Source organism: Aythya ferina (genome assembly GCF_964211825.1).
Source record: "Aythya ferina genome assembly, chromosome: 17".
In the NCBI taxonomy this organism is placed as follows: domain Eukaryota; kingdom Metazoa; phylum Chordata; class Aves; order Anseriformes; family Anatidae; genus Aythya; species Aythya ferina.
In genome coordinates, this window is record NC_140316.1 from 7857815 (window position 1) to 7883081 (window position 25267).

The following is a 25267-nucleotide window of genomic DNA, read 5'->3' on the forward strand; positions in this document are numbered from 1 at the left end:
TGAGTTCAGTATTTTCCACTGAATAGTTTAAGTGACAATACTGGATTGTGAATGGGTCATCCAAGGATTCTGAATTAGCCTTGATGTTCCAAATGCAAAAAACTGCCCTTGAACGCTTTAAAAACGCATTGTCTTTAACAAAGCAAAGAACCTAGTTTTGCAAGAGCGCGTGTTTGGGGGGAAACATTTCTTCAAAAGTAAGCAACAATTTTTCTGAGACAGAAAGCAAGATTCAGCCGAACGTGACTGCTGCTGCTGTTGCTGCTGTTTAAAGAGGAGCTCTTCGTACCGAGCCCGTGAGCACCCAGGGGAGGTTCAGCACCGGGCCGGTGCAGGCAGCCCCGAGCAGCTGCCCGCAGCCCTGCCTCTCGGGGCGGTTTCCCCGGGGCAGGCTGGCAGCGCGGCCGTGGGAACAGCGGGGCAGCGGAGGCCCCGCGGGGAGGCCGTTCCCCCAACATGGAGGCAGCGCTCGAGGCTGCGCCTCCCGCAGCCCCCTGCCCGCGGGGACCGCTGCTCCCAGCCGCTCCTGCCGGGGGGCATCCCTGCACCGGGGGAGAAGGGGGTGAAGGGAAAGGGGGTACCCCCCAAAAAACGCGCAACGCCTCGCTTTTTTGGCCAAGCTGAGAGTTGCTGGGGAGGGGGTGAAGAATGCAATGAAAGGGCGGGGGGAGGCCGCAGCCCCCGGCCCCTCGGGGATCGGCTCTCCTCGGGCGGGGAGAGGAGGTGGGGGCCGCTCGGCGCCTCTGCAGCTCCGGGAGGGTTTGCATTGGCCGCTCCGCGCCTGGGGAGGGGGGGGGGAGGCTGCCTGCAACCCCCCCCCCTTCTCTCCAGCCCCTCCTCTCCCCGGCGGGAGGGGGGCCCGGGGGGGCGAGCTGCAGCCCGGATATTTGGGGGAGGGGGCGAGCGCGGCCCCCCCACCCCCCTGTGCCGAGGGGGGGGCCCCCGGCTGCCGGCTCGGCATTGGAGGAGCGGTGCTGGGGGAACGGGGGGGCTGCAGCCCCCAGCCCCCGCGGGCGGGCGGGGTGGGGGCCGGCCTGCTGGCTCGGGCTGCTCGAGCATTGGCGGATGCGGGGAGGGAGGGGGGCAGGAAGCGGGGGGGCAGGGGGGAGCCCGAGCGGCTGGAGGGGCGGGGGGGGGGGGGTCTCTATGAAAAGGGTGGGGGGCTTCTCGAGCAAAAGAAGAGCGGAAAGTTTGCGGCGCCGGCGGTGAGGGTGCGGCGGGGCGGGCGGGGCCCGGGCCGGAGCCGGCGGCGGCGGCGCTCGGCGGGGGAGCAGCAGCCGGGGGGCCCCCGCTGGATTTTTGTAGGGGGGGTGGTATCGCCCCCTCCTTCTCCTCCCCCCAGGGGTGAAAGTGCAAGAGGAAGTGCAGCCGCTGCCATCTTTCCTCCGCTCCAAACACACAGGGACGGACGGGAGCCGGCAGCCCGGAGCCGCAGCCGCCGGAGCCCCGTCCCTCCCGGCTCGCTGCAGCCGCGCCGCGCACGCCCCTTCCCGCGGCGGCCGCAGCGCCTCGTGGCGGCCGGGCCCGGGCGGAGCTCGCAGCGCTCGGCGGCGGCCCCGCGCCCCTCCGCAGCCCGAGCCTTTTGTCTCGCCCCCCCTCTCCTTTCTTCCCCCCCCCCTCTCTTCTCCCTCCGCCCGCCATCCCCTCGCACTGGGCAGGGAGCGCAGCGCGCACCGCCGCCGCCGGCCCGGCCAGGGGCGGGGAGGAGCAGGAGGAGGAGGAGGAGGAGGAGGAGAAGGAGGAGGAGGAGGAGGAGCAGCGCGCCGCCCGGCGGCCCTGAGAGTGCGCGCCCCCTGCGGGCGCCAGCGGGGCGGCGCAAGCCCCATGGAGCGGGTGAGCGAGGCCGCCGCTTGCGGCCCCTCGTCGGGCTGCTACACGTACCAGGTGAGCCGGCACAGCGCCGACATGCTGCACAGCCTCAACCAGCAGCGCAAGAACGGCGGCCGCTTCTGCGACGTGCTCCTGCGCGTGGGCGACGAGAGCTTCCCGGCGCACCGGGCGGTGCTGGCCGCCTGCAGCGAGTACTTCGAGTCGGTGTTCAGCGCGCAGCTGGGCGACGGAGCGGCCGGCGGCGGCGGCGGAGGAGAAGGGGGCACGACGGAGGCGGCGGCGGCTGGTGGTGCCGCGGCGGCGGCCGGCGGTGCCCCCGGGGGCGGGCGGGAGCTGGAGATGCACACCATCAGCTCCAAGGTGTTCGGAGACATCCTGGACTTCGCCTACACGTCGCGCATCGTGGTGCGGCTGGAGAGCTTCCCGGAGCTCATGACGGCTGCCAAGTTCCTGCTGATGCGCTCGGTGATTGACATCTGCCAGGAGGTCATCAAGCAGTCCAATGTGCAGATCCTGGTGCCCCCTGCACGCCCCGACATTATGCTGTTCCGCCCGGGGGCTGCTGACCTCGGTTTCCCTCTTGACATGACCAATGGTGCCGCCTTGGCCCCCAATGGCAACGGCATCGCTGGCATGCCCGAAGACGAGGCCACGCGGGCTGCGCTCACCGCTTCTCAGTCCTCCCTGCCCGTTCTGCAGGGTGTGGACCGCCTGCCCATGGTGGCAGGCCCCCTTTCCCCACCACTGCTGGCCTCACCCTTTCAGAACGTTGCTGCTAGTGTCCCCACCTTGAGTACCAAGAGGGGCAGAGGGCGTCCCCGTAAAGCCAACCTCTTGGACTCCATGATGTTTGGTGCCCCTGGGGGGCTGCGAGAGGCTGGCATCCTGCCTTGTGGCCTCTGCGGGAAAGTGTTTACGGATGCTAACCGTCTTCGTCAGCACGAGGCTCAACATGGGGTGACGAGCTTACAGCTGGGCTACATAGACATCCCACCCCCGAGACTGGGTGAAAATGGTGTCCCTGGTCAGGATGACCCCGATGCCCCCCGAAAGAGAAGCAGGACGAGGAAACAGGTGGCCTGTGAGATCTGTGGCAAGATTTTTCGGGACGTGTACCACCTGAATCGGCACAAGCTGTCGCACTCTGGTGAGAAGCCTTACTCTTGTCCAGTGTGTGGGTTACGGTTCAAGCGGAAAGACAGGATGTCCTATCATGTGCGATCTCACGATGGCTCAGTGGGAAAGCCCTACATCTGCCAGAGCTGTGGAAAAGGCTTTTCCAGGTAAGAGAGCACTTATAAGGATCGTAGGCACACACACAGAGACCTAGGAAGTTGCCTTTCCCATCCCTTGGGAAACGAGAACAATTTGTGTTTAGGATAGTTTCACTGTTCCAATTTAAAATGCCTTGAGAAATGAGACTTTCATCATTTCCGCTGGGAGGCTGTTCTACAGTCACTTGAGAGGATTTAAAAGTAATTAAGATGTAGAACTGGGAGTCAGTTGGCTTCTGGGTAACATTCCCAGCTTTGTCCCAGACTTGGAGTATGTGTGTCCTTGGGCAAATCAGTTAGTCTCTCCCTCAAACGATGAAATGGGTGTTGAAATAATTACCTACCTCACATAAGTGGCTAGAGACTACTGATTTGTAAGTAGTTTGAAGGTGCTGTTGAAGTGCAAAATATTAATACATCTCAAGTTTATTATTTTTCTCGTATCCATTTTAAATTTTCTTTTTCTTAACTTCCCTTCATTTCTCTTAGTTCGTAATGTTTTTTATCACCCAAATGTGAAGGAAGAGGTGAGATTTCAAAGGCTGCAGCATCAAGTATCTTTTAATACATGATCTTTGTGTCCTTTGGGTTTACATCCTTCTGAAGGGGATCCTGTTTCTGCCCTGCAACATACGTAAGATCTGTGCATTTAATGTTGCTGATTTTTTGTTGTCGCTGTTTGTGGGAGTTAATTTAATATAAGTAGTTTGGTACACGTAGTTATGTTAGTGGTATCTTACAGTCTAAGTTAATGCATTTGCAACTTTTTTTTGTAAGTTTGCTGCTCGCTTTCAGGCTAGAAGTAGTGGGGGGAGGGGGCATGCCTACACTCCGCGTTCCTTTTGTAGCAGCCGCCGATTTTCTGCAGCAGTTGGTTTGCTCCAACAGGAGAGGAGGAATTGAGGCAGAAAAATGAATCAAAAGGCTTCTAGGGCTAGAATTGTCCCAGCTGTATAAACGTAGGAATTGTGCTCCTGCTAGTTCTCTTGTGGGTAGAGGAACATTTTGTTACTGAAATAAAGAAAATGCAGATTTTTCTTTAAAAAATGAATAAAAAATCAGCAATAATTAGGGGATGCACCATCTTCGGGAATGCAAATTTAGTGGTGGAAAGTCATAAAACATGAAATTGCATCTGTTAGCTAAAAGTGAAAGTATGCTTTTTACTCTAGTACTACCTGAGATCATCCGCCAATAGTCACGTTTAAAATTTTCTGTTGCTGTATGAAAGATTTTTGTTAACAATGGGAGGTGAAAGATACGTGTCGAGTTCTCAATTATCCCAGTAATTTAATGTGACCAAGCAGGAATAGCGTTACGAAAATGAACAACAAAAGTGTCGATACATCTTTGTAGAGTCCAAGTAGGCAAAGTAGAGAATCTTTCCTAAGCAGAAGTGTTCAGGTATAGGAGCAGCCAAAGGAAAGCTGGAAGCGCAAAGTCTGATTTTGGTGTCCTTTCCTCCATTCAGTAGCGCAGCACTGAGGTTGCCAGGCTTGAGGCACCTGGAAGGACCCCAGCCAGGCTTTCCGGTTGCACAGCTCCAGCCCCCGTGCTGCAGCATCAGGTTTAACAGCCTGCCTGCAAAGTTCAGTCAATTTTCTGTCTGCCGTGCGTGAATTCCATCCCGCGTCCTCTCATTGGCGCAGCTGGGAAGCTGGGGGAGGAGAGGGTGGAGAACTTGTTTCCAAGCAGTTTGGGCCTCATACAATGAAAAGCTTTCTTCCCCCTAGGAGAAACTCCCACCAGGAAAATCTGCAGCTATTCAGTCTTCTCTTCAAACTAGGCTTTACTGATTGTGAAGAACGGTCTGACTTTTTCAGTAATAATTTGCTCTTCCATTGCACCTTCTAGTTGGGACCTCCAGAGCACTTATTTGTATTAATGCAGTCTCCCCACCAAGTTGTGAGTTAGGACAGTTTTTTTTTTTGTCTTGCTGACAGAAAACGTGTTGCAGCAACAGAGTTAGTCAGTCTTTTTGCACAAAGGTGCTTAAAGTTGGCTTCTTACATCCATGTTTGGGACATAAATCAAAAGGGACCAACTTTCAAATATTCAGCAATTGTAAATCAAATTTCCCTGATTGTCAAGGTCTGAATAGGATTTTGGAAGAAGACATGCAGGTTTGAAAATCGTTGTAGCTTGCATTTCTGTTTTCTTTGGTTGTTCATTCATAATTTTTTCTTGAGAAAATGCTGCTTTTATAGCAAGTTGGAGAGAATACTTATCAAGGTAGAGTCCCAGTTATTGGTGATCTGGTTCTTGCAAAGTTAAATGTTGCTATATTTGGAATAGATCCGCCACAGGGATTGTCTCTTTTTTTGGTTAAAATTGTAAGTTTATTTTTAGTATTTGTTTTAAGTGTGCGTATGTGTATTTTCTTTTAAGGCCAGACCACTTGAATGGACACATCAAACAGGTGCATACCTCAGAGAGACCTCACAAGTGTCAGGTAGGAGCTGGAGGGGTTTAGACTGATGTATGGGTAATCTTTTTGTTTTAAGGCACTAGATTTATGAGTATGCAGAGAATTATGAAGTATCAATACAAATTTGTGGGTCTACATGTGTGAGGCTGGGACAAATGTTTGTAAATAATGGTGTTCTACAGCAGTAGCTTTACAGTCCTCCTGTCCCCCAGCCCCTTGTAATCTGCTGCTTTGGTCCTCCTGCCTCCCTCCCCATCCCCAGATGTTCTCCCTGCTGCTCTGCCCCAGTCTCCCCCCCTGGATCTCTTACCCAACCACTTTGTCCCTGGGCTTCGAGCCGATGACAAAGGCGATGCCCCCTTTTTTCCACACCCACTTCCACATTCATGGTTGTTACCAGCAGGAGGCTCCAATCCTGACTTTTTTTTTTTTTTAAAAAGAATAATTTCAAATAAAATTGGTGAATTAACATCAGTTTCTAAGATGCTCTTTTTATCATGTAGCCTTCAGAACATTGCACTGAGCAAAATTGGAAGCTTTTTTCTTTTTCTCCCAGTGAGAGTACAGATAATATTAGCACAATACCATTTGTGATGTAATGTTATAATGCTGTATATAGTTTTTTGTTGTTGTTTTTGTTTTTTTACAGTCAATAAATTATTTGTTGGGGTTTGAAAGAACAAATCCAGAAAGATATTTTGTAATTAATTTGTACAGAGATTTAAGAGGTGCCTGGAAGTGTTAATTAAGTTGAGAACCTGCTTCCGTTATCACCCGCTGTCTTCACATATTTGTTGGGCAAACATCTAAAGCATATGTTGAGTGAACAGTCTCCATGCTTGTTCTCTGAGGAAAGGTTTAGCTATTTATTTATGTTGAGAAAGTTTGAGCAATATAACTTCATTTTCTTTGAAGACAGCGAAGGTTAGAAGTTTTTTTCCTTTTAAAATTTTGACCACATTTTATAAACCAAGTCAATCCTATGTGACTGCTGCCTTCTGATCAGCTTTCCTTTTCCATCTCTTGACGCATCTTTGCTACGTTTTCTCAAAATTGTGAAAGTTTTGAAATGTTTTTGCAATTTTATTAATCCAGTGAACAGATTTTCATATAGAGAGAGCTATCTAAAGGTTTCTGCTGACTTAATCTGACAGCAGGATCTTTGGGGAGTTCATCACCTTTGAAAATCAGTCCATAGAGCTTTCATGTTGATTTTACATCTTGCCCCATCAAAAACCTAAGACTCATTTAAACTTCTTAAGATGATTTCGGGCTGCAGATTCATATAAATTGGGAAATTCTGCTCTCAAGAAAGACCTCACAATTTGGAGATAGCAAGGCATCTGTGTGGATACACAGATAACACAGAAGGTGACTGAAAAAAATTATCCATAAAGCATTTATTTGTGTGCAGATACAAAAACGAATATTTAGGTCCCCACATAACCGGAAAGTCATCAGTCTTTTGCCACTTCATATCAAGGTTACTGAACGTGTGAAATTTGTGAATAGCACTGATGAGAATGGATTGTCCTTTGCCAACTGATACCTGATAATTTTTTTTTAGTTTTCTGATTGAATTAAGAGTGTTAAATATAACCTCTGCAAATGTGAATCAGAGGGTATACACTAAGAGCTAGGAAGTCAAGGAATACAGAAGCTAAGATTGTACAGCCAAGCTTAACTCTGTCTCCTTGCACACATGTATTTTGTGATAGCATTTGCTAAGAACAGTCTTTTTCATTGTGGGTTTGTTTTTTGAAGTACAATAATGTTACAGGCAGTGCTCATTTCAGTTAAAAGATACAGGCTATAGGGTACAAGCATGAGGGCAGAGATGAGGTTGTCATTTCAGGCTTGGTTTGTTGCTGATTTTTGACTGCTTAACCTTGCAAAGTTAATTTGTTATTAATCTTAAACAATGGGTAGACTTTTTTTAAAGAGCTGTCATGAGTCTTTGCGAAAAATACTTCACGATATCCTGTCAGATTAAGAAAGTCTTCTTGAGTTTGCACAGATCTGATACACATGGTACAACCACGGAAGGGATGATATCACTTAAAATTTGTTTCAAATCTGAAAGCTGATACATAAATTGATAAAGTTCTCTTTCTGCTTATCTCATAACCAATAACACTTCTGTTCCATGACGTGTATCTAGGCACAGAATCTGGCTGTTAGGAAGGAAAATAGCTTAATGTTGACATGTTGCTTCGCCACTTTCCATTCAGTTCGTCATTGATTTCATTTGGCAAACTATCCCCCATGAGAGTAGGCCAAGCAACATTGAACGTCTTTTTTGAATCTGTTGAGTTCCTGTCGAAAATTCCTGTTATTGTCACACTTTGTTTATATTTACCGCAAAAGAGTATTCTTTAGGTAAACAGAAAACCTTCCGGAATCCTCTGTTCTAGTGGAATTATTGGAAGTAGTGTGCTGCTATGATCTAAACAAAATCCAGACTGTTTACCTGAGTCCTCATGTTTCTTGACATACCGGTGAATATCTAATGTTTTGTAGGGGTAACAATGTGGCATCAATGTACATTTTGGACTGCCAAAACAAAAGAGGGAGGGTGTCAACCCAACTTCAGAACAATAAAATGAAACCATGAGAATCAAGGCAGTTGTAAGCTGACTGTTACTGCAGTAGTGTAGCTCGGCATGTAGTCCTGTGCTCATCTCCCTAATGTAATGGTTGGGCTTTACAGGTCTTTGAAAAATTCTCCCAACCTCCAGCACCTGCAGCACATGATGCCAGACACAGACCTGATTCCAGCTTTTTCATTACTGTTAAAATAGATTCAGAATGGTGAATGCCTCCACAGACCCAAGGCATCTGAGAAATCAGATCCAAGAAATTGCTTTGGTGTCCAGATAATGACACTTTGGCTACATTTCCCCTGGATCGTTGCATTGTTGATAAATATTATTATTTTTTTTAAATCTGACAGTTGAGTTCTGGATAAAGGAGAAGGGGTAAGTTAGTTTTCTGGCCATAATGGGGTAGGTCAATTTGCTGGCTCATGGGAAGGAGCGAGGCTGGATTGTTGGCTTTTGAGTATGAATGGTATAAAAGCTAGGCTGCAGTTTGGGAGGAAACTGATCAGAAAGTCTGTGAATGGGAAAGAAAAAGGGGAGAAAACAGAAGTTTGCGCCTTCTCTGAGAGAAGAGCCAGGTTGTTCCTCTGGCAGTTTAAATAAATAAAATAGAACAAAGTAGGTTAAATTAAAGCATGACAAATTATGACAAATAAAAAGATCTATTTATTTAAATAAACCTGAAATTGGCATCCCAAGTCCAGTGCTTTTCCCATTGATTTCAATGCAGAATGAGTTTCTTCCTGTCCTAATTTCTCTTACTTCCTGCCTATTAGCAGGAAAATGGCAGCCACCATGGAATAAGCTCAGAGACATCCACAGCCATAGAAAAGTTGAAACTTCAAGAGGTATTTCTTCAACAATGTTTTTTAAACTTTATATATATTCTTTTTGAACTATTTATATACCTGTGCAATGTTTGATAGGAAAGCACTGGAGTTTTCTTCTATGATTAACAATTAATGATAAATACTTAGTACTCACTTAGCACTTCACATCTTTTATAAAATAAAACTTTTTACTTTTTTGTTGTTGTTTTTGCTCTATACCTTTTATAAATATTAACTATTTGGATATTAACTTTGGGGTTTTCCTTAAGCATAGTCCTGTCTCCCATTGTTATGATTCAGCTAAACTGATTCTTGCTTTCTCCACTGGACTGATTTTTTTTAAGCTTCTTCACAGATATTTGCTATATAGATTATCCAAAGGTGAACTTTGCAAAACTCAGCAGCAACACAGAAATGATTATATTGCCTTTTCCTAAGCTTTCAACTTGATCAGTTCAATATGGGACAGATACGGTTTTACTTCTGGCATCTCTGTATTTGTGTGGTTTGTCTCTGGTCTGCTTTATAAACTAATGCACTCCCAATGCAGTTGTATGGACGCTTACTGTGGCTCAGTGTTACTAGGGTAACTGATGATGCATCTTTTGGCTGTCATCCTTGATTGTCTAGTTATATACCTTCAGTTGATATCCAGCAGATTGATTAGTGTCAGTGCTAGAATCCTGACTTAACTGAGCGTTTACCTCTAATAACATTTAAGTAAGTGAAAGCTGCACCTGTTTTGCTCAGCGCTGTGTCCTGAGATTTTGAACGAAGAGAAGTCTTTCATGTTCAAGAATTTGCCTCTTGATCTTCACTGCTTGTGATTTATGATTCCGTGTCTGGTGAGCTGAGTCAAATTTCTGTGTGTCATGGAAAACCAGATAAACTTCCTGTTGCCTTCTTAAGTACATTAAATCCTGATCGTGTGAGGTGCTAAGTCTTGTGTTTGCTGCAGGGTAGCCTCAGCTCCACAGGAGTTTACCATACTTAAGCATCTCAAAGGATCAAATCAGTCTAAAGCCCGTTGAAATTGGTAGATACTTTTCAGCTACCTTCAGTGTTTTTTGGATTAAGCTCTTGATTAACTTACATGGGTTACCCTCTTTCGTATTTGTCAATTCCATTTATCCGAAGTTATCGCTTTGAAATTTTAGTAGCGTTATTACTTCTACAAGTCTCTCTCTGGTGAAGATTTGTTTAATTACACACTGATACTTGAAAAGACAGAATGTATCCAGTTCCCATATCACTTAATATTCTCATGTTATCTCATAAGGGACTCTGGTTATACATCTTAAAACTGCATTATTTTATACAGAGGTGTGATATAAACCAAACACTGTACACTCTGGAATGTCACTGTTCCCTGCTTGGTCAGATCATTCTAACATATGCTTGCTTTTGTTTTTGCTCTTCCATTTGTAAGCAATGTTTTTGGAGTATAATAACTTGCACAGTGTATTACTGGTAGTTTATTATTTTAATTCACATTAGAGGTACAGCCAGCCTTTCAGAACTGGCAGGCCATTGTAGTGGGCCATATACACAGCCTGTGTGCCTGTCAACTGCTATGATTATAAAATTGGGAGGGAGCCTTCCCTCAGCTGTCATATGGATTGTCTCTGGGAATTGGGCAAGTAGTACACTAGATCAAGAGCTGGGAAAGAGTAAGAAAATTTTGAAGAAAATAGGGAAGCCTGTAGCTTGTGTAGTCTTTTGCTGAAAGTAAGAGACAGGTTGCCTTGAGCTAGCAGAAGCAAGGAAGATAAGGGATAAAAGGTAAAAAACAAGAAGGAGAAAACCAGCTCCAGACTGACCTATAGTAACCTTTTGCTCATTAAGGGTCATTAACATTAAAAATCACACCCATCAAAATGCTAATGTATGCTAATGTAGGATTTGATGTTCCCCTCGCTGTTCTTCTGTAATGCACAACCTCAGCAGAGATAAGTTAGGTGAGCTGTAATAGCCAGTCAAAAGTAGCCCAAGGGAGAGTTTTCACAAGTTTGCTGTGTATAAATGACAGGGATTTGAGTCAGAGGTGTGCGTGCTTTGCGAAAGATCGCCAGGCACCTGACTCTGCAGAGTTATATAATTAATTCTTTAATTAAAAGACCTCTGTGTGGATTATTGGATTTGTTTGAATTGGATTATTCATGTGGACCCTCTGTGTGCTTATTGGCATGGCATGTTGGGCATGAACCTACAGACAACAGGCCATATAAACAGCCCGTGTGCCTGCTGACTGCTATGATTATGAAATTGGGAGGGAGCCTTCCCTCAGCTGTCATATGGATTGCCTCTGGGAAGTGGGCAAGTGGTACACCATGTCGAGCTTGTTTCATGTTAGTAAGTGGAATATGATAACTTGATCAGGGGTAAGTTGTCACAGATCACAGTGTCATTCAGTTATTTTGGTATCTGCTCATTTCACTCCCACACTTTTTGTCTCTACTGCTACTGTGGATACCAGAATGGCTTTTATTGTCCTTTGTCCTCTCATCCCAGCCAATTCTCTGACGCTTCCTTTTATGTCTGCTTAGCCCAAAGGGTTTGATCCTCTGTACTGAAGTCAGATTGCTCAGATCGAAGAGTAAAATTTAGGAAGGTGACAGAGAGGACATTTTGAGTGGTCTAAAGTGATTGTAATGGCTCAGTGAAATGGTAGACTTCACTGTAACTGGAGTGAATTGGTTTGTGCTATTTCTTTTACTGAATATTACTCAAAGTGTCAGTATCTTCATCCTTAATGAAGGGGCTACAGCCTTAGAATTCTATCTTGATTGAAGTTTTACTGTCTGTAGTACGTTAGAGCTATTTTCTTGCTTCCTTAATTCTTTTAAGTAGTAACATCACACCTTCTGCAGTATGTTGGTGATCTGAATTGTTTATTTGTGGGGAAATGGCTTGTGTATCGTGTCATTTGCATACACAGGGTCTAAGGTATTTACTCTAAACAATACAAATTTGACAAATATCAGTGCTTTGAGCAGAACTGATGAGTCACATGGTTCTTGTTGTACCTGCAGACTTGTAATGCTTCCTTTGCCACTCGTGACCGACTGCGTTCACACCTAGCATGTCATGAAGACAAAGTTCCATGCCAGGTGTGTGGGAAGTACTTGAGGGCAGCATATATGGCAGATCATTTGAAGAAACATAGTGAAGGACCAAGCAATTTCTGCACTATCTGTAATCGAGGTAATGAGGAAACTTTTATTTATTTATTTATTTATTTCAGTGGAATGGGAAAGTGCTTGAGGGAAGCTGTAAGGCTTTGTGACTCTGCAACAGGAGGAGGTTATACCATTTGAGTGTATATATTCTCTGTTTTCCTTATTGAATGCTTAACCTTGAAACTGATGGAACTATAGGACTCGCCATTTTACATGGCCAATAGCTACTGAAAAAACTCTAAAAAACTTATAATTTTAAACAAATTATTTTTATACAATTTTGAGAATTTTATTTGCTAAATAGCCAGATGCCTATTAAATAACCATGATATGTTGCCTTGCCACTGTTCATCATGCCCGTATTTTCCTATACCTGGTTGGAACTGAGTTCCTGCATTCAGTCTGGAAGAAGAATCTCTGAAATAAACATGAAGTTGAAAATTACATACTGTACATAAAAGATCTATGTTATATTATCAGTCTTGCTTAGCCTCCTGGTGCAGTAGTAGAATGAAGCTGCTTCTCTCTCTTCACCCAAGAAATTGGTTTGTGTTAATGTACATTTCCAAAACACGTCTGGTAAAGAGCACTAGAAGTGTGCTTTACTTCTATTTGTGTAAATACAGCTTTGAAGATTTTCTATCTCTTTGTGGTACCATCCTGTTGGAGAGAGAGTTGTAGATACAGGTTATGTGGGATGTAAGGCAAGCTGGGCAAATTTCAGAAAGGAGAATAAATCATTTTGACTTACCCATGTCTGTTTTGTTTTATTTTGAATGATTAATAATTAACTTCAAAGTATATTGCTGGCTCACACCCGTGCACGTACCTAGTAAGTGTTTGATCGGGTTGCTGCTGTGTTTTGTGATCGTGTTTTTTCTGATGAGTTGCTTTTTGTTAATGTGTGTTCACTTCTATAATTTAAGAGAGGTGATATCTTTTGAGAGAATAAACCTCTTCTGTATTTAATGATGTGAGGATTTTAGGAGCTTTTAGATGACTAGAAGGTGATGAGTAATGAGAGACATTAAATTGTGAGAGAGGTGTTTCCAGTATTTAAACCGTGTTAGGTCCTGAAAATGATACTATCAGTTTGAGTGCAAATGTCATCCGGGTTGAAAACTTTCAGATTCTGAAGCTCCGGGCAGATGGTTTGAAATGAAGCTTGGCCTCCTCTTCAGGTAAAGGCCTATCTTCTGAAACACCCCTTAGGCTTATCGTGATCCTTTCTGTGGTAACAACATGGAGGACAGTATTCAAGATCCAGGTGCTATCCTGCTCTCTTTCATCTGAACATGGTGCTAAAGAAAAACTCATACGGGATGTGAGAAATTGTCACTTTTCCAGGGCTCATAAGCTTGAGTTTCAACTTAACTACCACTGGATGTCACTACAGCTCTTTAAAAATTTAGCCAGCATGACAAAGACAGATCTGGCATTCAAACAATGAAATGATTAAAAGAATTTTTCATATCTTACAAGTTTAAATATACAGTGGAAATTTAAATAACATAGGCACTTTGGTGTAGAAGGCTAGGGAACCTGTTGTATAGCAAACTGTAAGCAGCTACTTTATTCTTACAGTTTGTGTATTTCGTATGTGTTGCTGTGAATTTCAGTATACATCAGCACTTACAAGCCATGACTGAACTATTGAATAGTTGTTAAATATTTACCTTCTTTTAAAATTCATAGGAAAGGGAAGTTACAGACTGGCGTTGTCAAAATAATGGTGTTACGAACTCGTTATGTGCCGTGAATTTTGATTACAGATTTATGATCCGTGATACTGGGATTTTTAATCCAAAATGTTCTAGAATCAAATGATAGTGTTCATTATTTGAAAGAGATATCTCTTAGATTGCAGAGGCTGGAGACATGAAACACAGTGGAAAATGTACGAGTTAGAAACCTCTGTTTCATAGGCATTGGTGCCACCAGAAGCTATGTGCTGTCCTCCCAGCTGTGATCATGCCATGGCCACAGTGCTCATGCAATGGGATTTTTGATTTATTCTTTCCCTTGCTGATGTGCTGGTGTGTTGAATATGAAACCAAAAATGTGCATTGTTTGTTTCACAGAAATCAAATGAGTTAGGAGATGAGTGAATATTCCAGTCATAAGTAGGATGCATTTTTTTACAGTAAAATAAGTTCTTGTCTTTTTCATGGTGGATACAGAGTTGATTAAAAGCGGAAGCATTCTCCAGATGTTCTGGCTAAATCCAAACCAGAATTTTTGAAAAACGAGTATTCTGCAGCTATTTCTGTAGTCTGTCTCCTTGTAGATGTTAACTGAGACATCAAGGGAGAGATCCTGTCTATCAAAAGCAGATCATTTCCTTTGTGTGCATGTTTTTAATGTTTTCACTGGAATGAAGAAATCTGCTCTGCAGAGCTGTGAGATAGATATGGGTAAAGCAATGAATACATTACATTGAAAAATACTGCCGCTTTATCTTCTGCATTAGCCTGATTTTGTTTTTAAAGAGATTTTAAAAAGCAAAGGATTATTGACTGTGAATTCCCCTCGCCCTCCCCCCCCATCTACCTAGGACAGCTATTCATAATTAAGGCCTACTGAAAAAAAAAAGCCAGTGCTGAGTGCTTTAGGGAAAAAAAAAAAAAGGATAAAATCAAAAAAATCTCACTTCAAACAGTTTCCTATGAAGCAGTTGGCATTCGTACTGCTTGATGGAAGTTGATGACTCAAGTGTTCATCTGCCAAGTGTGTGAAGGGAGGCTAACACACTTTGCAGGCAGCTTTCATTATACAAAACAATGTATTCTACAAATAGAATTGCAGAGTTCAGAAAAAATATTGTATAGCAGAGATTACAACTCTAGATTTTCCTGTGTCAGTTGTACAGAAAAACACTGAATAACTTTATGCAGTTCTTTTTTTAATCGTTGGCGGTAGGATTCTAATGTGTTGCTAAAACGTGTTAGAATGAGGCTCATCTCAGCATGCATTTGGGTTTTAGACACATGTAGGAAGCAAGGGAAGTATGTACCTTGTAACTGGAAGCATCGTTGTTCCATCTTTTCTTTACTGGACAAACACCAGTTCTTTCCATATCTGCAGTGGATTTTGGTAGTTCTCTTTTGGTAGTTTGGGAATATATTCTTCTGCAGCCCAGAGACATTCAGTACAGCATTTTGTGTGTGAGGGTAGGTCTTGTCATATTTCAGAGGGGAATAGCCTTAGGTTAATTCCCTGGATGACTTGGCCTCAATAGTTCTGCTCCCTAGTATTTGAGAGTAGTATGTTCTTGGTTTCTTCGCTTGTGCTTTTCTTGCTGTATCTACTTCTCTGTACTTCTGTCTTCAATTCAGGGATCCACAGCAACCATCTCTGTTCATTCTCAGCAGCCTACCCTTTGTCCCCATAAGCAAATTGCTGAGGAGTTTGGTCTTGCTCTGCAGGTCCTGTATATATAATTATTAATAACCCCTGGATAGTCTTTGGTCCTGGCTTCTGAGCTAAGTCTGTGCAGAGGGTTATTTTTTTGGTTAGCCAAAAGGAATTCTAGTGTAAAGCCACATTCATTATTAAATTCAGCACCTGAAACTAACAGCTGCTGTCAGAAAATCCACCCAAGAAGTGTGCCAGCATTGGTTTTGCATCCTTCCTAATATATTATTTTATTTCACTGAGTGTAAATGCAATTATATCACCATAAAAGTAGGATTGCAGTATAGATGAACAGATTACAGCATATCTGTTCATTTTTGAAGTGAAGCATTGACCTGATAGTGCTGTTTCAAGGGCTTGTGCTGCAAATGCTGTATTGGTTTAATAAGTCTCAGGTTTTCTCTATCCAGAACAGGAACTGTATCTGTGACTGTGAAACATGTGTTGTGCTTTCTGTTCTTAAAGCAAAATGTTTCCAACATGAAAGTGTGATAATATTCTGTCAAAATTTCATTTTAAAAAATGGTTGTTGAAAGTCTTTAAAACTGTCTTCCGTGTGCCTCATATATGATCCAAATGTTTCTATTATTAAATGCAAAGGTTATTAAAATCTTATTTTAAAAATGTTCCTAAGTATTTGTTAGATAATATATTACATTAAATGAAAAGTCCTTATTTGTGAGAGTTAATAAATAAATAAGTACATGTACAAATGTAAAAAAAAAAAAAAAAAAAAAAAAAGAAAAGTTTGAAATATACGTTTTTAATTTCCATGGTTTGGGCTTACAGATCAGAGCTAATAGAAGTACTGAAATCTGATTTTGAAATACTTTTTTGCTAACTGCAGACAAAATATGAGTTTAAGTATGTTATTTAAAACTGGGGGAAAGATTTTTTCAAAAATTATTATTTAATGGCAAACTTGTAATAGGGAATATGAACAAGAGAAAGATATAAAGAACTGGGAAGGCAGATGTGTGTCTTTGCTGGTGGCAGGATCTCATCTCCTTTTATCTTGTTTAGGTTTCTCCTCTGCCTCCTACTTAAAGGTCCATGTTAAAACCCACCACGGTGTTCCCCTTCCCCAGGTCTCCAGGCACCAGGAATCCATCCCGAATGGGGGAGCAGCATTCCACTGCGTCAGGACCTATGGCATCAAAGGCAAGAGACTCCCTGCTCTGCACCTTGCTGCTCTGTGCAGAACTTTGTGTTGTAGGTTGTTGGGCTGGGTGTGAGAAAGGGAAGGGAGGAAGGACAAGGAAAATACTGGAAATAAGCTGAGGGAGATGCAGCGAAATCAGTGTGTGTAATGTTTGCCCTTGAACAGCTGATTTAACAAATCTGGGGGAATGACATAGGCAGGTGAGAGGACTTGAATGTTTGGCAGCTTCTTAAATTTTAGAGAATGGAAAAGCCATGCTCTTTCATCTTGACCTAGGAACAGGCAGTATTATGGGTTAAAGAAAGTCTGTATCAGTGCAAAGCTTTGTTTTTTTTTTTTTCCTGTTGGAAGTCCTTATAGAGTTACTACAGAAGCCCTTTGGTTCTGGGTGGTGTGCTGATTTAACAAGAGATTTACTCCAGCTCAGTGCTGTGTTGATTTCATGCATATCCTGTTTGGTTCATAATGCCGAATCCAGAGCAAATCTGTCTTTTGGGTTGTGCCAAGTGGTTCTTTGGTCTTTTAGAGTTAATAGTAGATACAGCTTATTTGTATTCAGAGGCTTGTTTAGGGAGTATGTCTGGGTTTCCCACGCTCATTCATATACACTGAGCAAAAAGTGTGGACAAACTTTCTTGGCATAGTGCCAGAGAAGAATGGGGAATGCTCCAAAAATACCAATGGCTTTGCCAGGATATGTATCCAAATGGCTTAAAATAGTTTCTCAAACTCCTGTTTCACACTACAGTGTTTAAACATGAAATAATTTTAGATTATAAAGATCACTTCTAACAGTGTTGCACTTAGCATTTAAAAACGAGTTCTCCAGGATTAAATGGAATTGCACCTCTGAAACTGCAGTAGCTCTCTACTGCCGTGCTGAGTGAATGAGTAAAATATGTCCATTTTTTTTCACATCTTCCTGTGGTTTATTGTACTTTATTAGGTTTCCAGGCTTACAGTATCTACTGTATTTCAGAAGTGTGGGGAGTGACTTCTACAGTTAAAACTCATAATCGGGTCCATGTATTTGTAGTGCCTGAGGTATAAACTTTGTGAGACACCTTTGGGGATTCAAAAACCAGAGACACGTTATGGATGCGTTCACTATCACAACAAATCCATGATAAAAACCTGGATCTTGCTCTGATAGCAACTCTGTAGTTTGTAAAGAGGATGTGCTCAAGGGCTTCAGAATACATGGGATTGCAGTGCTAAGTGTGTATCATTCTAACATGGCAGGCATTATTGAATTGGGTGGTAAACAGTATCATCTGTCTGAATGCATGTACTTTGGGAGATAAGGTTCTGAAATCTTCTCTCTTTTCTTTTTTCCATAGAAGGACAGAAATGTTCACATTCGGACCCGATTGAGAGTTCTGATTCATACGGAGACCTCTCTGACACCAGTGACCTCAAGACTCCTGAGAAACAGAGCACCAATGGGTCCTTCTCGTGTGACATGGCAGTCAGCAAAAACAAAATGGAGACGGAGGGAGAGAAGAAGTACCCGTGCCCTGAATGTGGCAGCTTTTTCAGATCAAAGTCTTATCTGAACAAACACATACAGAAAGTTCACGTCAGGGCCCTCGGTGGCCCACTGGGGGACCTTGGTCCTGCTCTGGGATCCCCCTTTTCACCCCAACAGAACATGTCTCTTCTGGAGTCATTTGGGTTTCAGATCGTCCAGTCAGCATTTGCGTCATCCCTAGTGGATCCAGAGGTCGACCAGCAACCAATGGGGCCAGAGGGAAAATGAGATCAGTTTGACCTTAAAGCAAAGCAGCAGTCTGGCTATAATGATAAGATGCTGTGAATGAAAGAGGAAATAATGAAATTTGGTTCTATAGCTGAGAATTTTTTATTAATTTTAGCTTCCCTCTTTGTCTCATGCTCTACCCCACCTTTAAACCTTCTCTGGGGAGAGGGTAAAAATGCTTCTTAGCTGATAAATTACAGAAGACTGTGACCTTGGATAGGAGACATGATTTAAAACACCAAATGGAGCTTTAGAGGCTGCAGTGGGTGTTTTGTCATGATTTTCTAGAATAAAAAAGAAGTTGCCAGCACTGATCTGAGAATTAGAGACAGTCCTAGTGACCAAGGCACACGGGGAGCTACAGCTACATGGAGCTATACTTTGTTCCCTCTCTATTCCCCATCTTCCCTAACCCACCCCAGAAAAACACAGCAAATTTTAAAAACAGACCCCTTATTGACTGAATATAACATTAAGAAAAATGCCCCATGGTTACAATGCAGTTGTCCTTTTAAAAACAAACAAACAAAAATGTGAAGAAGGTGAGAGAATTTGAACCCCTTCTGCCATTTGTGAGGCTGTGAGTGCTTCAGCAGAACTGAACTGCTGAGAAAAATTACCATTCAGAACAGGTTTTGTTATTTTTAACCATTGAACTTGTTGTCAGGTTTTTAATTCTCTATTATTATTATTTTAGGACCTGTTGTAGTGAATTGCTACTAAAAAGCCGGTCTAAGGCGATCACAGAGCACTCTTAAAGCAGCAGTCACATTAGGGTTAGTATTAATTTTTTTTAGATGTACCATGATTAATAACTTGGCTAGTTGATTGTTTTAAGTCTATGAAAGAAATAGTTTTATGGGGAAAAAAAAAAAAAGGAAAAAATACCATTGCAGTCTGGTTGACTGGTGCTCATTTTTCTTGTGGGGACCTAGGGTATAAACATGATCAGCTATCGGGTTAACACTATGTACCACTGACTTTGTTTAGTGTGAATAAACCCAGGGGTTCACAGAGTGATTTTGGTTTAATTGGATTGGACTCTATTAAAGAAGTTAGTATGTTACTTTGTATCCCCTCGTTTTGTCTGGTTTTTGAGCAATTTAGCCACCTGTCCAAAAGGTGAGCAAATGAGAACCAGTAAATACGATATTAATCCCTTTCTCCATTGTACTGTACTCTTCAGTGACCTGGGCTTTTTGGCTACAGTCGTGCTTTCCTGATCTGCCTTTAGTCAGGTTTGCAAAAGCCAGTCTTACTCATTTCTTTTCCAAGAAGGGTTTCTGCTATAAGAGATGGGAACTGTGAACAGTAGATCTCTGAAAAATAATTGATAACAAAAGGCAAAGAAGCAGCACTTCTAGGCTGTTTGAGGTTCCATTTAATCTGAAAAAAAAAAAAAAAAAAACACTTGTGCAGAAATAGTGTCCTTTCTTGGCCTTCCCTCTCCTCCCATGTAGTTTTTCAAGGTCTTTATGTACCAAATCCAGGTATAAATGTTTGATTAGCTCAACACAGGGTTAGGAGTTAGGAATACTCTGAGTTAAAATTATGGTTCTGCTATTGATGTTCAAAGTCGTGTAGGACAGCTCATTGAATTTATTCCTTGATTTCCTATCTGTGCAGAGTTTTCTCTACATCACCAAATAGTTGTTGTGAGGGTTAATGAAAGAAGATTAAAGAAGTGATTTGGTAAACCAAACTGCTATGTAGGTACTGAGTATTTCTAGAAAGGCCACTCTGAAGAGCCCAAGTCCCACACCATTCTCGTATTCTGTGAAACAATAGCATTCATTCCCCATCATTAATGCAATGGCAGGACAGACCACTGCAGACCAGGACCTACATCCTCTGTAAGAGGTATGCCTGCATTAAATGTGAACGTAGCCACAAACTGCTGCTATGGCACTCTGTGTTGTACAGGTGCTCCTAATCCAAACCCTGCAGCTAATCTATAACTGAAATAAGATGTTGTGGGATACATTCCTCTGTTAATTTTGCATTGAAAACATAGAATATTTTGTAAGTATATAGTTTTTGGAATGTCATTCTAAGCTCTACTGATTTAGAAGCACCAGCTTCTCTCATGTAAGAAGCTATATTGTAATGCCTCCTCTTGAATATTTTAAGTGGAGGGTGAATAATCAATGGTTTTCTCTTCACAGAACTAGCACTTTCTAAATTGAAAGCATGTTGCTGCCGTGGACTTGACATTTTGCTATTAGTTTAGGTTGGGAGACTGAAAGACACATTCTTCTCCATTCATCTTCCCCCAGAATCCTGGGAATAGGCATGAGCCTTATTTAAAAGGGAAAGGAAGAAAACAAACAAACAAACAAACAAAAAACAACAACAAGGAGAAAAAACACTCAACCACCCCACCCCCAAACCAAAGCTTCTATTGCTGTTGCTGTACTGATAAGCTTATTTGGCAAGCAGAAACAGGACATTTCAGAAAGGTAACAAAACAGTTTAAAATAATTTACAAATCCAGACCATGGCAAGGCAACCCTATAAACTGCCAAGCAAGTCAAGATAGAGCAGGTTTCCCACTCAGCATAACAATTCATTGGGATTAGCAAATGCAACTGCAGTCACGCTGCTTTATGGGTAGCTGGTATTTAAGCAGTGAGCAGCAAGCCATCAGCAAGCTTTCTGTTGAATTGAGGCTGTATTCTGAAAGATGCAAGAAGTTGGTGTCCCCATTGTTCTATATACACTTGAAGAACATGCAGTAGTCATAAAATTCAAGACCAGAATAAGGTAGTTTTCATCCTAGTTTTAGCTCCCCTGACTTCAGTGTTACTAGTGGGTTGGATTTTGGCCATGTGCAATTTTGAACACTACAGATTTTGACCTGATGAAACAAATAAATGAAAAGCCTTGAACAAAAAAGGAAGCCTTCTAAAACACTAAGTGTGCATTTTGGTTGTCAGAGAAAATGCTTACTAAGTTGTCATGAATAAATTGAATGGAAGCTACATAATTCTCAGTCTAGTGAACAGGAAAACAATTAGGCAGTAAATTAACAATCCTGAAATTACAGTTCCAGATCATCCTAGTGTAAATGGGAGAGATTTGCACCCACATAGAGATTGGTGCAGACTAGTTCCAAAATGAGTTGGGTAGATCTCAGCAGAGGTGGGTTTTCAGAGCTCTTTGCTGCTTTGGAGGAATATTACTCAGTTCTGGATAGGAATTTAATCTATATACAAATTTTTTACCTTCTGTACTTTGGGAAGTGTCTGCTGCTCACAGATCAGAGGACAGATCCAAACAGAAAACAGCCTCACCAGTTCAAAGTTCAAATGGAAATACTTAATGTGCCCCAAGCTGCAACCTCACTTAACTTGTTTCTATTATGTTTTTAATTGGCATGTCAGTGTATAGATGGTAACTTTTTTTTTTCTTCTTTGCTAGGACTGCAATCCACTGTTTGAGTCAGTGCACTTCTCTGCAAAGAAAGGAACTTCAGTTCATGCAAATTTTGATAATCAGAGTAGTAGTATTTCTTTGTATTACAGGAGTGCTTAAACCCCTCAACTGTGGCTCAGGCCCTTGTATATTAGGTATGATTAAAATACCTTCAAACATTTATAATTTAAGCATTAATGATAGACAAGAAAGGAATAGATGCCAGCATTTTACAGGTGAATGAATGAAACAGGTGAAGGACTAAAAAATGATTGTATGCATGCTTAAAGGTGTCAAACGTAGGATCTTAGACTTATTGTTAGGCTTTTCTTTTTGCCTAAAGTAATTTATGTCCCCAAGAAATGCAAGGTAAAGCATTTTAATATGAGTTTATTCCATACTGAGTTACGTTAAGTGACATTACCTTGCATTTGCCACCTGCTAGATGTGTGCAGACTTAAAGTGTGGCTTGTTTGATGCATGGTAATGTGATGGTGTGTGAGCTTTCAGTCTTAAGTGGTTTGCCCATGATGTTGTGGGAAATTGATAGCAGAACCAGAAATTGAACACAGAATTTCCTTCTCTCAATCCAGTGCCTTAACTATAATAGGGCAAAGTATTATGTGGTTGGCGGGGAGGGGGGAGGCTGTTTTGTTTGTTTTTTAAAGCCTAGAACCATAAGATTGTGTGGAGTTGGTCTTCATTGCAATCTTTTGAATATTTAATTGCAAATGCCCAGTCACAATTTTAGATCTATTTGAGTGCCAGTGACTTAGGGAATATTTGTGATTTCCCATGTATTCCCCAAAATTGTTGTTCCTTCCTCAACTGCTATCAGCAGTAAGGAATGACTTGAATAGAAGAGCTGTGTAACTGAATGTCTATCTAACTCAACTAATTGAATTGATAGTATGAAAGCTAACCTAGATTTTGTAGGCTCTGTTGTAACTTTAGTGTCTTGTTTTTTCACTAAATCTTTGTTCCTAGAAATCAGTATCTGAATTTATGTCTTGAGTCTGGAGTGGAGTACCACTTTCAGCTTTAATTTTTTTTAAGGTGCTTGCTTGAGGAAGTAGATGCCAAAGTAAATTTGAAAGGAACTCTGGACTTCAGTGTTGGAAGAATGAATGGAGAGCAAGAGCTCTCTCTGGGTTTCATGAGAGATGAATGGACAAAGTAAAAAAAAAAAAAAAAAAAAAAAAAAAGTTTTAAAAAAAAAGGAAAAAAAAAGGAAAAAAGGGAAAAAAAAGAAAAAACAGCTACTGAAGTTTAAAATAATGAAACAGGAAAGGCTTTTCTGTATCACCAACAAAAATAATCCAATATTTTTATTGTTCAGGATGGCAGAAACTCTGAGAGCAAGTGCCAAACAAAACCATGGAATGTGTTGGCTTTTTCAGCATTATGAGTATACCTTAACAGCATTATGAATATCTTAACACAATTTAAGCCAGCTTTGTACTGTTCACCTTTTGCCTGGGCACAGTACATGAGTTTTAATTGAATAGAACATAAGCTCACATTGAATCCCTGAGTTTATGCTGTAAATTCCAACCCAAGGAACAAAACAAATAAGCAAAGAGGGGAAAAAATAAGAAAATTTGAAAAAGGAAATAGACTGTGGAAGAGTCCCATGTCTCCTGAGAAAGTCCCGCTTTTTGTCCTGAACATGCTTTTCAAAACAAGATCCTTTGGCTGTTGTGAATGAGCCTTTGGGAACAGATTTGGCCTTCAGCCCAACCTGCTGCTCCGTGTGCCTTTAAGAAGGCGGTGTGTTTTGGAGCTCTCAGCCTGGGACCCTGGCTGGGATGCAGCCTGAGGCCACCCTTTACTGTTGAAGAATCAGTAGCAGCAGCATTGGCATAATGTCTTTGTGCCTGCTCCCTTGACACCTTCACCCTCCACACATTCCTTTGCCCGAGTGTTTACTTACTCAGATACATACAGCTCTGCAAATAGCTGTTACCTGTAAAACAAACCAGAGAACTATTTGGCTAAAGAGAAAAAATAAATTAAAAATAGTTATGTGACATAGCTGCAAAGTGGTGCAGAACAGGAGCAAGAACCCTGGCTGTAAGGGGTTGTGGAGATGGCTGGAACAGTTAAAGCATGCTAGTGGAAAACCACAGTTGTTTGCTCTGTGGTGGTGGGTAATGACTGCCTGCTTGTAAAGAATTAACACCTTGTGTCATCTCTAGCCTCTTCCTGTGTTTGGTTCTCATGTATAAAATTAGATGATGATAATCCATGAGTGGGAATGATTCAAGATTTAATTGATGTGCCAAATTGTGCTGCACAATCGTGCTGCTGAACTCTGCTACAAACATTTGTCCCTGCTGACTCCAGGCATGACGAAAAGTTAAACATTTGGTTACATTCTTCCTGAAAGGCAAAATATTTAAATTAATTTAAAGACTGCCTGGCATTATTGATCTGCTCTCAGGGTTTATGTGAATGAAGCTGTTCCTGGGTGGCTTCTCTACTTGTACTGCGGTTTTGGAGACCTGGAAGTGTTCTGAGCTGAGAAGTGCTGAAGGAAGGAGGCAACTGGTGTCTCTCTGATCCAGTGACTCCCTCCCAACTCCTGGGTTCTATGTGGACCACGGGGTCACTTCATACAGCCACCGGCAGCTATAAATGCTCTTGAGCTTCCTGCAGTCACATAGTGAGCTTGGGTAAGTGCTTTTGTAATAAATTGGTCTCATTCTTGCTGATAGCTTTTTGGCTCCTGTGTCTACAAACTGGTGCCTTCTCCAGGCAGTTTTTACGTGCCCTTTGCAAAGTTGTCAGACTGACTGCTGGCTCTTAAAAAATCAACCAAGCCTTGCTCTTGGACTCAGAATTTCTCTTCGGTACTTTTGTAACCTGAAAGTTTGCTGCAATTAGTGCTGATACACATTGTAAGAGAAAATAAAAGGCTGTTCTCAGATGTCCTGTAGAGTGAACAACTGAAACATGAGTGTGGGATGAGCCAGGAAGACTGGCATTTTTTCCTGGCTGCATGCTATATGGAAGAGACAGTGCCTTGGAAGGGAAGGAGCAGAAAAGTTTGCCGTTGACTCTGATGAATCCTAATCCTGCTTCTACTGAAGTTGTTGGGAATCCTCCAATTGTCTTCAGTGTGAGCAAGAAGGGATCTTAGGTGAGGATGGATGACTCTTTCCCTACTTGAATGAAGTCTCTTGCCTATTTACGGGCCTGCTTCTATTGAAACCGAGCCTGTTTTAGCCTTTTTGGGTTCTTAGGGACCTGTTTGTATAAAGCAACTTACCTACCTATCTTTTTTTTTTTTCTATTGTGTGTATTTTTTGTATGTTCTGTTGAAAGGTGAAGCCTCTGTAGAAGGGGATGCAAAAACTGATTTTTAAATAGTAATA

General features: G+C 42.3%; 1 protein-coding gene across 3 annotated transcripts; it reads left to right on the forward strand.

The window, feature by feature from the left end:
• The first annotated feature begins 1306 nt into the window (after positions 1-1306).
• PATZ1 (POZ/BTB and AT hook containing zinc finger 1) lies at positions 1307-24819 on the forward strand. 3 transcript variants are annotated; one of them, XM_084538677.1, is made up of 6 exons: positions 1335-3113; positions 5493-5556; positions 8909-8980; positions 11995-12166; positions 16579-16716; positions 18058-24819. In XM_084538677.1, exons 1-6 carry the CDS (start codon positions 1825-1827, stop codon positions 18474-18476), a joined length of 2154 nt encoding a protein of 717 aa, XP_084394803.1. In that variant the 5' UTR covers positions 1335-1824; the 3' UTR covers positions 18477-24819. The 3 variants fall into 3 exon arrangements, with proteins under 3 accessions (XP_084394804.1, XP_084394802.1, XP_084394803.1); XM_084538678.1 differs by lacking the exon at positions 8909-8980 and having other exon boundaries at positions 1307-3113; positions 16644-16716; positions 18058-18241; XM_084538676.1 differs by lacking the exon at positions 8909-8980 and having other exon boundaries at positions 1316-3113.
• The last annotated feature ends 448 nt before the right edge of the window (positions 24820-25267 follow it).

Excerpts from the sequence above, each read along its gene's own strand:
- PATZ1 (XM_084538677.1), top strand. The coding sequence starts at position 1,825 with ATGGAGCGGGTGAGCGAGGCCGCCGCTTGCGGCCCCTCGTCGGGCTGC. Across the intron at positions 5,557-8,908 it reads AGAGACCTCACAAGTGTCAG|CAGGAAAATGGCAGCCACCA; the intron begins GTAGGAGCTGGA and ends CCTGCCTATTAG. Across the intron at positions 8,981-11,994 it reads AAAAGTTGAAACTTCAAGAG|ACTTGTAATGCTTCCTTTGC; the intron begins GTATTTCTTCAA and ends TTGTACCTGCAG.